Source organism: Pleuronectes platessa, chromosome 23 (assembly GCF_947347685.1).
Source record: "Pleuronectes platessa chromosome 23, fPlePla1.1, whole genome shotgun sequence".
Lineage (NCBI taxonomy): Eukaryota > Metazoa > Chordata > Actinopteri > Pleuronectiformes > Pleuronectidae > Pleuronectes > Pleuronectes platessa.
This window is the reverse complement of record NC_070648.1, coordinates 4224377-4240559: the sequence shown is the minus strand read 5'-3', so window position 1 is coordinate 4240559 and position 16183 is coordinate 4224377. Positions and strand designations below refer to the sequence as shown.

Sequence of the window (16183 nt, the reverse complement as noted above, 5' to 3'; positions counted from 1 at the left end):
AATCAGTTTATCACACAATAATACACAAACATTACACATCCCTCATTATTTGGCAGTTTTGAAGAGAATATGGGTAGCAAAGTCTCACATTTCAGAAGATAGTAATACTTATTAGATTGTAGTATTTTACCAATAGAAGAGTAACCGATCAACTTTAACGGTTATAATTGCTCACCATTGTGCTGTTATTATTTTTAAACTATTTAGATAAACTGTAAAAACAAAAATATATATATATAGATGTAGATTTGATAACCATTTCTCTGTGATCTATATTAAAGGAGCAGTAAAAGTTACACAATCCCCCCCATAATTTCTGAATCAAGACACAATAAATGAAAGGTTCTGTGGGTTTCTTAATCCACATGCAAAACTTCATTAATATCTATGGTGGTGTGACACAAAAGTGTGATGATTTGTCATGGAAAGACCCCCCCCCCCCCCCATGTGATTGCCTCTATCTAGTACATGTCTTTACTTGTGACTGAATGGGACTGTCCAAACCTTAGGTCTCACAGGACGTCGGTCAGCTCTGGCAAACTAACCAGCGTCTTGTCCTGCCCTTGCCTCAAAATGCACTGCATCGAGAGAGAGAGAGGGAGAAGAGATAGAGAGAGAGAGAAAGATTGAATTCCTGGCAAACAGAGAGAGTGACAGAGGGTGTGAGACACGACCTTTCGCCCACAAGCTGCGAGATGATCCCCATCAAACCAAATGTAGAGACTGCGGCACGCCTGAGTGTGTATGTGTAGTCTGAGCAGTGACTTTGCCAGTTTAAGATTGTCGTCTGGTTTCAATGGTGGGGGAGTTGCTGTTCCTGCTACTGGTTCCTCCTCCTAATGTCCCATCTTTCCAAATTAATTCTACTCTGTCCTCAAGAGATGATTTCCTGAACCTTAACCCCCCACACACACACACTGATGTGCCATGAAAAACAAAGCAAACAAACATGCTGGTAAATTAAAGCAAAGTGGGGTTCGTTCTTCTACCAGACACTTAGACGAGTCGGGGCTGAGGTTAAAATATCTGAGGTCAAATTCTAATCGGCGTGATAAATAGAGAAACTTTGCTGGTGACCTTTTTAGGATAAATCAGTGGATATTAAAAGGGAAAGTTAAGTTTCCTTCCATGAGCTCATGTGAAACCTCATGTGCATTCTTCAGCAGTGTGTCCAAAATGATGGCAACGGCAGAGAACATCAAACTGCGGCCGCAAGTGCAAGACGATCAGCCACAACACGAACAGCACTTTCTTCACGAGACGGGAAAAAAAAAAAAGGCATTGTTTGCCCAAACCACAATCAATAAGCTGCTCCACAGAATGACACACACACACGTCTATTACTTCATTGTGATTCTAAGCAAAGGCCAAAAACCTCCTGACGTCAACGGCCACAGGAATGCCACCCGGCGGATTCTTCAGTGAAACTCTCCGGGAGCCTTAGTTAAACAAGCAGACAATGCGAAGAAACGCTTGGAGATAACACTTTGTCGTTCCTGGAATCCACAACTTCAATTTGTGTTCTTTTCCTTAAATATCATCCTGACACTTGATAGGTCCTCGGTGTGCCCTTCTCGCTCTTTCCCTCCCTCTCTCTCTCTCTCTCTCTCTGTCTCTGGGGCTGGGGGAAGCAGGGTGAAGGCTGATAATGTCACTTGTCTGGGCAAATGCCAGCAAAGAAGTCCCTGGATGCTGGTCTTGCAGAAATCAGGAGCTGATATAAAATGTTAAAAACACGGAGGATGCAGATAGATAGTGATTTGAGCATCAGTTGGTTTATCATATTGGCTGGTGTGAGCTTTTTAAAGATATATATTGGTATCAGCATTTATGTTTGCCTATCTATAAAAACCTTAATTCGACAGAATAAACAATATGCTCAACAGCTTAGTGTTATTGCAATCCCACCCTTTGCTGCATGTTGTCCCACCTTTTTCTCCTCAGGTCACATCTGCCCAGCTTCAATGATGAGGATGGGATTCAGATAAACCTCTCAGGCTATCTGCAGACTCTACACAATGTGGCTAATGTTCCCAAGGCTAAAACAACATTTCTTTCAGGGACTGGTGACTTACCTGCCACTCCCTCCTTATCTAAAACAGTAATGGCAGTTGCTTACAGCCGTGGGGGGTGGTGTTGTCAGGGGCTTTCCCAACACGGGAGATCCTGTGTATGTTTCCAACCTTCCTCTGAAGGGATGAGCCGGCCCCAGTATGGTTGCCGGAGATCAGACAGAACGAGGCCCTCTAGAATAATGCTTCCGGGCCCTCGCGACCACGGCGGAGAATAACAAAGGCAATTATCTGGGCCAACAGATATAAGAAATTACAGCTTTTCTCATACGCACGCGTTTCTCTGGAGGATTCTCCAGAAAGCTCAGAGCAGCATATTCTAGTTTAATGCAGTTTATCAGAGGGCTGACATGAGTCTGTTTTTTTTTATTAAAGAAGACGACTTCAAAATCACAGACCCCCCCCTCTGCCATCCCGGAGGACAAAAGAACGAACAATCATTTTTGCCACGAAGAAAAAACAAAGAGGAGCGTGGAACATATGCACTAGTGTCAGTAGAAGCCTGTTCTCCCTCTTGATTTCAGGAAGTAGGCGAGAGTTTGCTCACTGAAGTTGAATGAAAGCAAACAGGAGTCAGACAGGGGGGGGGAATCAGCTCGTGTTTTCTGAATGAAACATCCTGAATGTGGAGGGACAGCGGGGGCAGAAACTGCTGACACAGTAGAAAACCACCATTCCCTTGGCAAAGCCGTAATCACAACAAAAAAGGAACATGGAGGGGAATAAAGCGGTTGAGGAAATTCTCTTGGAAGAGACGGAGGGAATGCGAGAAAACGGAAAAGACAACGTCCAAAACAAGAGTCAGCGGAGAGGTACGCACTTCCACCGCCTGTTGCGTTAGCCTTCGGTCTCTCCGCTGCGCTCGCCTGTCTTAGCTAAGCAGCGTGGCCAACGCCAACAACAACTCCGAGAAGACTTGGGCCTGTATCAAACATGACGCCAAGGCCGGTTTTTAAAACCACACTGGCTGCAGATTTGCATCAGAATGTTCCGTCCCATTCTCTCTGAGGCGAACAGCGGCAACATATTTCTGAAAGAGCCACATATTAGAAGAGTACAGCCTCAGAATAATGCATTTCAAGCCTTGCACGAGTAAATAAATGGCCCCTTGTCGTGGTTGGTGTATGAAGCATCTAAACCCCATATCAGTCCTCAGGCGGGGGGAAATTAAGTGATGCAACCCCCCCCCCCATGCTAGCATCTACATGAAAAAGGTCACTTAAAAGGCATTATCAATAAAAAAACAGCCGCCTGCTATGAATAAGTAGCAAAGGACAGGGATGTTCTCTGTTGGAAAAATCTGTTTTGTGCACAATCGAGAGAATAAACACCAAAAAATAAGGAGTGCCAAGCTGGCGCCGGTCCAGGGCAAATTACGCAAAAATGTGCACTTCTATCCCCCTGGGTGTCTCCTGTGGTTGTTCCCCCGAGACACACAGACACAAAGAGGCTGAATGGGGAAACAAGAGACCGAAGACAACAAGTCAACGAGGGCGTGTGTTGCTTTAAGAGGCCCATCGTCGCTCGACCAAACAAGTTGGATCTGAACCCTGAATGAAGCTATATGCTTCGGGGGGTATTTCAATCATGTGAAGTAATGGGTATGCATGAACTCCCAAAACAATAGGCTACTGTACGAGTGGGAGTAAATCCCCCTAAAGATGTCTGGCGGTGGCACATTCACTGTGGGTGCTTTGCCTGTGACTTCTGTGCAGCAGCCGCCCCCCCCCCCCCCCCCCCCCCCCCCCCTCCAGCCTTGTAAACCCCCCAGCACGCCACACACTTTGAAGATTTCCACAGCTCTGGGTGGATACAGAGCGGCTTTGGAGGCTGGAAGGATCCTGAGGTGACACACACACACACACACAGACATAGATCAGGTAGCTTGTATCATCTCCATCATTAACCTATCCATCAGTGCCGCAGCTAAGGTAACAGACAGTGTGGGTGTGTGTGGGTGGACATGGGGCGGTTGCTTTGAGGGTCAGGGGGGTTGGGGGCAAATCCCGCGTGTCTTTTAACTCCAGCCTAAGCTTTTGCCACCATAAAGGTCAGTGCTTCGACATCTGCTGCTCTCTCTGAACCTCTCCTTTCATAAAGGGACGCAGGGAAGAGGAGAGGACCCTGGGGACTGGATGCACACACAGACACACACACATAAACACACACAGATCTACTTTTATGTCTACGTGCACTTACTCTCCTCCTCATCACACACACACTTGTTCGACAGCAACAATGCCGTAGAGCTCAAACCACACGCTCAATGCTGACAAATACAAGAGCACAAGGTTGTCTATCGAAAACAAAAGCTCAGTCGTATCATTACACCGGGCTTCTGGTCTCAGAGAGTGCATCGTTCCTCCTTTTTTTTTTTTTTTTTTTTACATTTTTTGACAGAGGGATAGAGAGGGCTGAGCTAAATGGAAACCTGTCCCTCAGGGGGCAAAGCAAAGGCAGAGCAGTGTTGAAATAAGTGATTCATGCTTTTATCTTTCCAGGTGAACAGTGCTGCTCTTTGAGCTTTCGCGATCAGTTTCTCTGGCAGCGTGGAGGAAAAATTACGAAAGCAATGCTGTCGATTTTCCCTCTATCGCTCGTTTTTCTGGCCCCTCACCTACATGAAGGACGGTGACCTGGATGTTTTTGCCAATTTGTGTTAACATCGAAATCTCTACAGTTCTGAGAAAGCTACACACACACACACACAGAGAGACATTAGAATACTGTGCACATTTTCAGATTGCATCTAAGACAGGTGCACAGAAACTAGATGGTGTCACCCAGAGCTAAAACTATTAGATATTGGACTAAGATATAATTAGCAGCTAATTTAATAATTGATTAATATCACGTTTGTACTTTTTAAGCAAAGTGCTGGATTGTGTTTGAATTTCAGCTTCTTAAAGTTTACTATTTTCTGCTGTTTACTGTTTTATGACATGCTAAATTAATATCTCCAGGTTATAGACAGAGTTAGGGATGAATCCATTATTGAATTAGATCGCGAGGTTGTAAAAAATGATCAAATCAAAACCATTAAGTTGTTAAAGCACTCCCTTATATGACCTAATGTGACCTCATTTACTTGAAACCCTCAGTTAAGTCTGTTTTATTATTGACCACATCCACTCCACATGAAGAAGCAAACTCCTCCAAGCCATTTTTTCACGTGTGCAGGGAGTCAGTGTTTGATAATTGAGATGTACAGTAGTTTGTGGATTGTGTATCATAGCTTTCATGTTTTTTATGGTCCATGCTGAGCAGCCCTGGCTCTCTGGAAACAAGAGTTGTGGACTGAATAAAACAATCTACGTGCTAAAGATTACTGAGAATGGTCAGATTAATTTTTAACTACCAGCTGCAACCCTGCACTTCCTGTATCGAACACATGGGAGGATGATATTTCAATCGACAAACTGATAAATAGATTTCCAGTGGCAACCAAAATGGTTCAGGATATAAATACAACAACATAAACTCACAAGCTAGAGACAGGACAGTGGGTAATAAAACAATATAGATAATGAATGCAATATAATTTTCACAAAAGCAATATAACGAAACACCAGTACAGTGAGGAGGAATAACTCATTGATTTACCTCAGATTTGTAAAAATCTTTGCAGCTTATTAAGTGTTGAAACTATAGCCTTCACTCAGGAGCCAAATGTAATCTTTAGACTTAACAGCAATATGAATGTGACATTTATCATGATAGTTATGGATTTTGACTGATACAAATACTTTTATCCTGCTGTGATTTTTGCTTTGCTGTCAGAGGAGAGTCACGATAACATTAGGAAGCCTGCGGTTGCAGAGCCCCTCCCTGTGTAAAGCCAGAAGCCCCGGGGGCACGGGGCTGTGGTCAGCCGCTCTCATGCCTCCAACCGTCATTGTGAACATGGCTAAGAAAGAAGCCCCTTATGGCACTTTAATTTTTCTGTTAAACCTCCCTCAGCCTCACACGCACCCATCCCATCTTCCTCCCGCACGCTGACCCCCCCGCTCCCCCTCTCCCCCCTTGCAAAACACACGAATCCGGAGATATCATCTGGACAGGTGGCCAGCCACCCAGACCTGACCCGCCTGCCCTCTTGCTCCCTCCCTCTGCCTCCTCCCCCCTGTACACCCTCCTCACCACCACCACCACCCCCAACTGAAATCAGTTCAGGTCTGCTGGAAAGCCCCAAATGAACATGCACAGTAAACCGCCCCCAAATCCACCTCCCCTTCTTTTACCAACACACACACACACACAACTTCAACAAGCCCTGAAAAAGTCTGTCACCCACTGAGCTGTCTGTGGGGATTACTGCCTGGACAGTGCAGAACAAAATAGGTCTGATTCTAGCTTGTGTGGAGGCAAATAAATGGGACCAGGGTTTAAAGCAGAGGAAGAAGGGACTGGGATCACTGGAACACAGCACTGGGTTGCAGGGTAAACCTTATTAATGCTGAATAATTTGGTTGAATTACAGAAGACATGTGAAACAACAGAGAGCAAGACTTTAAATTCTCCATCTGGACAGTCAACAAATACTTATTTATCATCCAAAGCCTTTGCTGGGACACAAATGCACAATCTAGAGACATTTCCCTTAAACGATATCATTTAAAAACTGACTTATTAATGTGATAATCCCAGCGATGGAGCTTTGGGTGTTTACAGCAGCTGCTTATCAGATATTAATGAGCCATCGGGGGCAGATCACTTCAAGTTCTTCAGAGCAGCTAAAAGTCATAATCATTACGCTGGAGAATAAGGAGCGACTGAATCAATGGCTCAGGCGAAGGAGACGGATCGTGTGTCAGTGGGGATACTGGTTCAATTCCGTCCTGAGGTGCACTCTTCATGGTGAGGATGGGATTGTCTCGTGTCTGTTTACACACCGTGCAGCTGCAGGTCTTTCTCTTGTTTGTGCACTGACGGTGGGCTACGTTACTGGCGGAGCTGCCGGTATTCCAGTACACGCCACTACTCAGCACACAGTGTGTAGTATTTACAACAAGCACGTTGTGTTAAACTTGCACCCCTTCCCCACCCAAGAGAAGCCACAACGTGTTTTCTGGGAGAATGCAGCTAGCCGGTGCCCATTATCGGACAGCTAGCTGCGCTTGAGTGGGGCGACTCCGGTTCGTCGGGAGGCTAACGAGTGGCGAGCACGTTTCGCAAAACCAGTGAGGGGGGGTTCTACTGGGTTCGGATGCTAAATGGTGAGCCTCGGTGGTTGTGTGTGTGGCTCACAGGTTAGCCTGCTAGCCCCCCCACCGGCTAACGGTTGTCTAAGACAGGGGGGTGGAGAGGAAAAGGGAGAGAGAGAGAGCCAGACCACCGAGGGTGAAGTATCGCTTAGCCGGGGCTAGCTCACGGAACAACCGCAGCAACAGTCCGCAAGTAACCGGGCAGGGAGGAAAGCCCCACACGGGCACTCACACAGACAAAAGAAGCCGCTCCAGGAGAGCACGCGAGCGGGTTAAACACCCCCCCTGGTTAGCCCGGGCCACAGCACATGGACACGCACGGAGCTAATTCGTGGCGAGAACTTGGGTTCCACAGAACTCCGCTCCCTCCCCCGAGCCGCGGACCCCCCGAATCTCAGACTCACCCTGTCACAACAGGCGCCATCTTCCACAAACTCCCACCAAAACTCCAGTACTCGCGATATCCTTCTTCTTCTCTTTTTTCTTCTTCTTTTGGCGAGTGTGTGTGTGTGTGTATCCCTCCTCTCTCTCTCTCTCCCCCGGAGCAGCGCGACAATCCGCCGAGACAACAAGAAGCCGACTGGAGCTGCAGGGACGAGGGAGCCGGAGAGAAAGGGGGTGGGTGAGGAAGACGGAGAGAGAGAGAGAGAGAGCAGGGGGGGGAGGCGGCGGCGGGTAGCAGCAACACACACACCCGCACGCACACACACACACATGGAGGGAGGGAGCGAAAAGGGCAGACGCCACAACAACAGGCGTGGGAAACTTCCGAGATCCCGCGAGACTTGGAAAACTCTCACAATAGGCGAGCGCAGAGGGAGCGCCGCCTCTCGCGAGACTTGTCGCGTCAGGCGGAGCGGCTTGTTTATCCTGTGGCGCTGGAACAGTGTTCCCACGTGTTTACCAGGTAATAAATTACAGGGGAGGGGGGGGGGGGAGGAGTCACTGGTGTGGCGAGGGAAAGCCGAGTTTTTTTTTCCCACAGTCGCGCACACACGCACAGGGACACACACACACACAGATTACATTGACATACATTGAGACATACTCTAACCTTGCCTAATCCTGACTTTAACCTAACCCGAACCTTACACAATCTTAACCTCAAAGCATGTCTCTAACTTAAATGTTAATGATGTACGTCGTGAAGACTTGATTTTGTCTGCAGAATGAAGACAAGTCCCCATAACGTGACTGTGTCATGTCCCCACAACATGGGTAGTTCCTGGACCACACACACACATCTACACAGGAGGACATTACATTGACCTGCATTGAGCGCTACTACTTTAACCGTTACCATCCTTGAACCTACACCTAAACCTAACATGAATTAACGGGACTAGATTTTTGTCGGCATAAGGAAGATGAGTCACCATAATGTGACCACACACACAACACACACACACACACACACACACACACAGTCTCTTAGAGGACATGACGACCCTTCACCAGACCTCAAACTAACCTTGAAACATGTCTTCCCTCTCCTCTACCTTGAAACTTAATGATCTACATAATGAAGACTGGATTTTGTAAAACAAGTCCCTTTACTTAGACAGTGTAAACATATTTAGGTCCCGACAACATGAGTAATGCCTGGACTACACACACACACACACATGTATATAGTGTGCATCCTGTTTCCTCACCACGTCCCTGCAGTATTCCGCATTAACAGCTGCACAGTTAAAGCCCAAAAATCACTTTTGATTTTGAAAATGTTTCCCAACAGCGTTCAGAATAACAAACACGAGTAGAAGCGAGACTGCGACGCTGGTTTTAAACCCGACGAGGAATAAACGGAGGGTTTCTGCACCCCTGAAATTTACAATCCCCTCGGGGGAACATCGCAGTTCCTGTTTAGAATGTGGAAACAATGGTGTGACCACATGTGAATGAGCCATACAGGGCAGATTAGTGCATTGCCATCACATTGAGGAGTCCCATGACTGCCCTCCGCACAGTCCAAACCTCAGTCATAGTACAAGGGAGGCTTTTATTTAGAATGATCATGCTTGGAAATGTTGCGCAGACTTAATCAGCCGCTCTGTCGGCCTGCGCCTGCCTTCACAAGCCGCCGCCCCCCCCCCCCCCCCCCCCCCCCCCCCCGGCTAGATTGCATCTCCAAAAGGTTTGGATGTATACAAACAGGTCAGGTCGCTCTTGTTTATCTAGGAGGGACGAAAGGAGAGGGGGGGGGGGGGGGTCACTAAGCCGTAAACCTTCATGTAGGTCTCCGTCCCCTCGTGTGATGTTGTCTCCCCTAACAGCCTTCATTTAAATCTGTTTGGCAGCTTTCTTATCTTGCTTCAAAAGAAGCGTGTGAGTGCGTGTGTGTGTGGGCGTGCTAGTGTGTGTCTGTGTGTGGGTGAGAGAGAGAGAGAGAGAGAGGGAGAGATCTGCTAATGGTGGTTTTGTATGGGGAAAGAGTTTGAATAAAAAAACTACCAAACAAATAGTTGGCAATCTTGTCTCATTTCACTGCAGATTGTTATTTCATTTTAGGGGAAGTTAATTTTTTAATGACACAGAAAACAATGTGATTTTTGTTTGACAATATTTTTGCATTCCTATTTATTATCAAGTTTCTAACTTACCATCAAAAAAGAAGCCATGGCAATGTCCTACTTCATTCTCACATGGCCTCCCTGTGACATTACCCAGGGTTTGTACCAGGGGGCAGGCGGGAAGAACCGACTCTTACATGTGAGTCCTCACATCAAGCCCCTGCTCATAATATCAGCATATCACCAGGAGTTCAGCTCATGTCTGAAAGCAGCTCTTGAAATATGAATCAAGAACGAATCAAGATATTCAAATGCTTGAAAGAACATCCCCCTTCCCCCCCCCCCTCGTCTTTTTCCATAACAGATGTGCTCATCAGTGTGAGTGCATATCTACATCAAATAGTTTTCTCTCTGTTGAAAGAAGCAGATGCGATCTACCTCTGTACTCTGCGCAAATCTACACATTTCATAATTTTCAGATACATAATTCACTTTTATGGCGCTTCACTGTTCTACCAGAAGAAGGAAAGAGGAAGAGGGAAAGCAGAGAGAGTTGCAGGGATGAGGTTTTGCATGAGAGTGTGCCTGGCCCTCGGCCCGAGCTATGAAGACTCGGAGACGAGGACCTCATCCTGCCCTCAACCATTTTTCCTTTCCCTCTCTCTCTCTCTCTCTTTTTTTTTATAGTCAGCGGAGAACCTCTAGTTACACTCAGAGTTGAATGGGGAAGCATAAATTTTCCTCAAATGTTTTACAGCTGAACACAGGGGGGGGGGGGGGAGACGACACAAGTACTTTTCGGGGGGAAATACATTCTTTTTTTGTGCTTATGCAAACCCATAAATATCGATGAGGTGCACAATGGCAAGATTTGAACTTTGACCTTTCTTGGGGGTCATTGTAACACAGACTTCCTCGAGGCTCATTATATCCACGTCTCCGTTTGCCTCTCGCTCCTGATTTTTTCCTCAATCTTCCCCCCATGCTGCTCCCTCTCGTGAGGAGTAAAAGCCATTTATTCTAATAGAGACAGAGCCAATTCAAGCAATCACGACTAAGCCCTAAGCCTCAGGTCTATAAATCCACTCACTTGACTGCTTAAGCTTGTGGCTCGGAAAGAAAAGGAAGATTGGGATATTGAAAGAAAGATCCCTGTCCCCAAGTGGAAACGACCCATCTGTGTTATCTCTATAGATTTGACCTACATAATGTTAACTACATGCATGTCCATCAGTTTTAATGCACTAACTGTCATTCAATGTTGCAGGGATCCAGAGCCATTTCTCATAATCCATATTTTTTTCAGCTGAAATTGTGAAATTAGAAAGACATCACTTTCTAATTTCACAATTTCTGTGGTCCAGGAAGTTTTCACATCCAGGATATTACGGAAACCCCACTAGCACTAATTATAAATAATAAAGGGAAGGGGGAAAATTATTATTATCTTTTCGATCTTAGGAGTGAAAACAGAACGAGGGAGAAAGTGAGTCAACTAGGGAAGTGCAGCTCCGGTTTCCTGATTAGTGGCTCTTTGACATGAAGTCATCTGATTTGACCAGAGCGCGGTGAAACTTCCTCAAATGAGCAGAGGCACTGTGGCACAGTCAGAGTGAGATCCAGGGACAGAGGGACAGGGAAAGGTGGGTCAGGAGACGCTGGGTCAAATGTTAGACTGGTGGGGGAGACAGACAAGTTGATTATTGAGGACATTCAAAATGAGATTGGGAGTGGGAGACAGCAATCAAGAAGAAATCGATAACTTCAAGGATATGTGGCTTTAGTGGTTTGCATGGGTGTTGGACATACAACCCTTTCCCTCAGTTAACATCACAAGACAAAAAGTCCGGAATTAATCAAGCCTGGTTCGTGTGAGTCTGAGTTCACAGCAGAGGGAAGGGCGTCCCCGTGTGTCCATACATCCGTTGTGTCCATCTGTCTTGTCGTGCAGCCACATGGGAAAACCCAGAGGTGGACGAGGGCAGACAGTCTGACAAAATACAAAGGACGATGAGTCCTGGAGGGGCACACCTTTACTCTCCCCTCGCACTCTCCTCAAAGCCGCCCACTCCTATCACATGACGGCCATCACAGCTCAGAACCCAAATACATCAGAGAGCTTTGACTGAAACAGAAGGAGAAGGAAAAGTGACAGGGTGATAAGTTTGCAGACTGTCAGGGGAAACAAAGCGTCTGTTTTCCAAGCGGAGTCTTTTGAAACAGAGGCGAATCGGAGGCACGAGGAAGGAGACGTTTCCCCTTTCCTCATCGCACGCAGTTCACACTGAGTTCAAGCTGCCAAAACCTATGTGGGGTGAGAACTGCACAGGCACGCTATTTGGCAGCTTTGACGCAGCCTGTGCATGACATTGGAAAATAAGCAACACGATATGATTGACTTATACCACAGTGGCTTTGGGCTTCCACCTTCAGAAACATAACCCGACAGTTTATGGTTTCGTGTAAGCTCAGTTCGTCAGATAGCTGATAACAACTTCTAATAACGAGCGATCAATCCACAGCATGTATTTCCTCGTAGCCTTTAATATGTTTGTAATAGAGCTAGATTATGAGCTTTCACAAGCATGACACCATCACAAGGACCTTTAAATCCATTACTGTGATGGTTATCAGCAGAAACAACAAACACCGATAGATACAAAAATTTAAAAACCAGCATGTTCCCTCCGTTACCAGAGGAGAGATCTCGGCCCTGCGACCACAGCACTTTTGAAATCACTTTGCTTCCATTCTCCTTTTCACTCGAGGGAAGCCTTTTCATAAAAAGTTATACGAGTCCCCGTCTGAGAGGACCTGGCTCCGGCTCTTGTTGCCATCTTTTTAAATCAGCCTTTGCCTCCGGGGTATTTCATTTTGATTAAAAAAGCAGAGTTGATCATGAGCTCTGGAAATATGTCGAATGCATTATGTATTGAAAAGTATAAAAGCAGCCAGGCGGCCTGATGCCTGTATTTATGCTTGGAAATTGTCCCCTGAATAGCATGTGACATTGTCTGCGGGGAATTTCATGGAGCTGAAATATGTCAGTGGTCTTAAGTGAAGTGAAATTCCACATTTGAAGGCATCCGACCATATATTTTGGCTACAATATGTGAAACGCATTGTGTGATGGCATTTTACAGATGAAGCATAATGTCTGCAGAGGTCTGAAGAAGCCCTCAGGAGTTTTTGTACGTGACCTGTTTGTTATTCTATAGTTATCCTTAAAAACAAAGAGATTGAAAGTCAATATACTTAAATAGGTGTAATCTGAGTGACAAAAGTTATCTGTAAGAAGATCTCATGGCTTTAAAGATATCCTCGGTTCTTCTTCAATGCTAAGCTAAGCTAACCACAGCCCTTAACACCCAGACATGATAGTGATTTTAATTCGCTCGTGTGATTCTCTAAAGGAAAACAAACATGCTCCACTTTATTTTTAACGTCCTTGAATAACACGGGGAGGCCCGATGGTTTAGTTGCTCTACAAGGAATTATAAAACATTATTATCCTGCAAGAACAAAACAGGCTTATTGACGGTTGCTGGTTCCAAATCTCAGTCCAGATGGGAGAACATGATAGTGAGGAAAGAAAATGTGCAATGCTCTCCCTCAGCAACTCAGACTGTTGAGTAAAGGGAAGACAGCAAAAACATGATTGTTCTTTATTCTGACACGATGTTATAACACATGTAAACTCATCAGAACTCCACCTGGATGAATCAGCGGTTAAAACAGAATCGCCCGGAAAGCTTAACTAATCAAAAGCCATTGAATTATGCTGTCATCCTGCAGGGTTTAATAACATGAGACAAATGAGGGCGATAAAACAAAGACGCAAGTTAATCATAGAACATGCAAAGTCTTCATCTTCCCTCCGTCAGTGCCTTTCTTCACTTTCACTTCTGGATCGCTTTGCTGTATGCGTTAACCGTGAGTGACATCTATGTTCCACTTCGGAAAATCTGAGTCGATGCATGCAGTCCCAAAACAACCCCCCCCCCCCAAAAAAAGAGGCTCCTCTTGACCCCTTATGTGCTTGAATCCAAAGATTTATGGAAGCTGCACGAGAGTATAGGCTGCAAGAATCCTCTACCCTCTAACACAAGTTATTTGGTTTGTTGTCAGGATGTGGTTGAAACATCATCTTCTGAGCCCAGAGATTCGGTATCGCGGTCGGCTCGGCCGGGAGCCAGTGTATTCAGAGAGGTTTAGTCCCAGAATAAAATAAAAAAAGGAAGAAGAAGAAGAAGCAAATACTCCTCCAAACTTAAAACCCTTTAGAGACTAATCAGGAACAGGGTCAAAAAATGTCATAACAATGGAACCTTCCAACGAAAGTAAAGCCCTCCACTTTGTGTAAACCCTCCTGGGATATTCACATCCAGTAAACTAAGAGCGTAACTCGTTTGGCTTGGCCTGCCGCCCTTATCAGTTAAGACTTTCCAAGCCAAGGCCTGGTGCGGGCTTATAGCAGAAGCAGCCTGATAATGTTACAATGCAGATTGTTAATGTTTTGTTAACAAGAGCGAGTGACAGCCTTTATTATGCCTTGACTAAAAAAAGATTGATGGACACTTATTAGTGGGCACGATGAGCTGCGGCCAGATCGGTCCGGATCCCGAGGAATCGCATTTATAGAATTGTTTCAGGAAAAATGAGAAAGTGAAAGCACGCTGCTGTGATGATTTAACTAATATTAATGTTAGTCTGCTCCCTTCTCCTGAACCTCCTGCTCTTTCGAACTCGGGAAAACACGAGACGTCGTATATTTGCACGACTTTCTCTTCCTTTAATTCTTGGCCGCTGCTGCAATTGTTTATGAGATGATGTTCAGAATAGACAGTTTTCACTTTGTTAACCACGGCATATTTGGCTGGTGGGGGTTTGGAGGGAACTAGCCTCAGCCAAGTGAACCTCTCAAACCTTGACCTTTGCCTCTTGAACGCCCACACGCTCCTGCTCTCTCCCGCCTGCACACACGTCCGTGCACACACACAGACAGACACACACACACACAGAGATAGACAAACACACACACACACACTCTTGAAACATTTCTGCAGCGCCTACCTCTTCTGCAAAAGTATGAAAGATACTCCGACACACACATAAAGGGGAAGAGGTGGTACAAAAAAACACACATGTCAACACATGGAGAGCACACACACACGCACAGTTACACTTACACGCACACTCTCTGGCCAAGTGACTGCACTGCTGAGGCTGTGACCTTCTGCGCCTCCCCCCCCCACACACACTCCTCCTCCACCATCTCCCAGGCTGTCTGTCTGGGGGCCTGATAGAGGCGAAGGAGGCAGGGGTCAGCGAGGGGCGTAGCGGGGCAGGAAGAGGACTGGTGATTTGGAAGAGGAGGAGGAGGAGGAGGAGCGGAGGTAGGGTGGAGGGGGGGGGGGGGGTGGTGGGGGGTGAACATATCCCTGACCCTCTTTCCCATTCCTGGCAGCCACACTGCCGCTCCGGGGGAGAGTAAGAAAAAGTGAGAGAGGGAGGCCCGGCAAATATTTGGGATGGGTCCACACCCACAGACCAGATAGTGGACACCCACACTCACACACTGATGAGGAAGAGTTGAGGAGCTCTGATTGTGTCCGCCTGTACGTCCATCAGTCAGTCAGTCAGTCAGTCAGTCTACTGCAGATAAAGTCTGTTCAATATTTCATGTCAAAATTGGGGATTTGCATATCTTACATTGAAATGGAGAATCCGATCTTTGGCGACATGCCGGCCACTTCAACCTGCACCTGCACTCTTGCACTATTTCCGCCAAGTGGCTTTCCATCAATTCTGAGGAAATTCTCTGAAAGCATTTTCAACAGAAAGACAAGATTCTCAAAAATGCATCGCGTGGCCACCACAAATTCCCCTTTTTGAAAAGCTCAGTTCTCTGTGGAAGAACGAAACTGAGATGACATTTTCAGATTCATCTGCTTCCACGAGGCTCGAGTGATCAGGCTGAGCCAGAAACTCTGTCCATGTGTGCGTGAGTGAACAAGTGGACAGTGGTGGAATAGTGTGAACAGACGGGTGAGGAAACGGGGTGGCAGGCATTCAGCGGGGGAGCTTTGGAAACGCAGGTGCCTTAATTGTCCTCCAATAAAGCCTCGGCGAGTGGGCAAACCTGTGAATGAGTGTCTGTTAAAGAGGGCAGATGAATGAGGCGCACGTGAATAAATGAAGGAGTGAATGAGGGAGCACACGAGGGCCTGGAAGAGCAAGCACTCGGTGGGGAGGCTGGAGGGGCCTGTGGATTTAGTGAGAGGGGGGGGGGGGTAGGAAGAGACAAGTGATGTGATGTATGGGAGGTAAAGAAAGCCCAGAAGGAGAAGAGGAGGAGGCAGCAGCGGAGAGAGATGCTGTAGAAGCATTAGGG

The 16183-nt window shown here is 46.4% G+C and overlaps 1 protein-coding gene across 1 annotated transcript in view; it reads right to left on the bottom strand.

The window, feature by feature from the left end:
* Positions 1–16183, bottom strand: part of rbpjb (recombination signal binding protein for immunoglobulin kappa J region b) — a 103571-nt gene that overhangs the window by 34752 nt on the left and 52636 nt on the right. Inside the window, exon 2 of the mRNA XM_053416170.1 lies at positions 7681–7783. Coding sequence (XP_053272145.1) covers positions 7681–7700 — 20 coding nt within the window. The 5' untranslated portion in view covers positions 7701–7783. The remainder of the gene's footprint in view (positions 1–7680; positions 7784–16183) is intronic.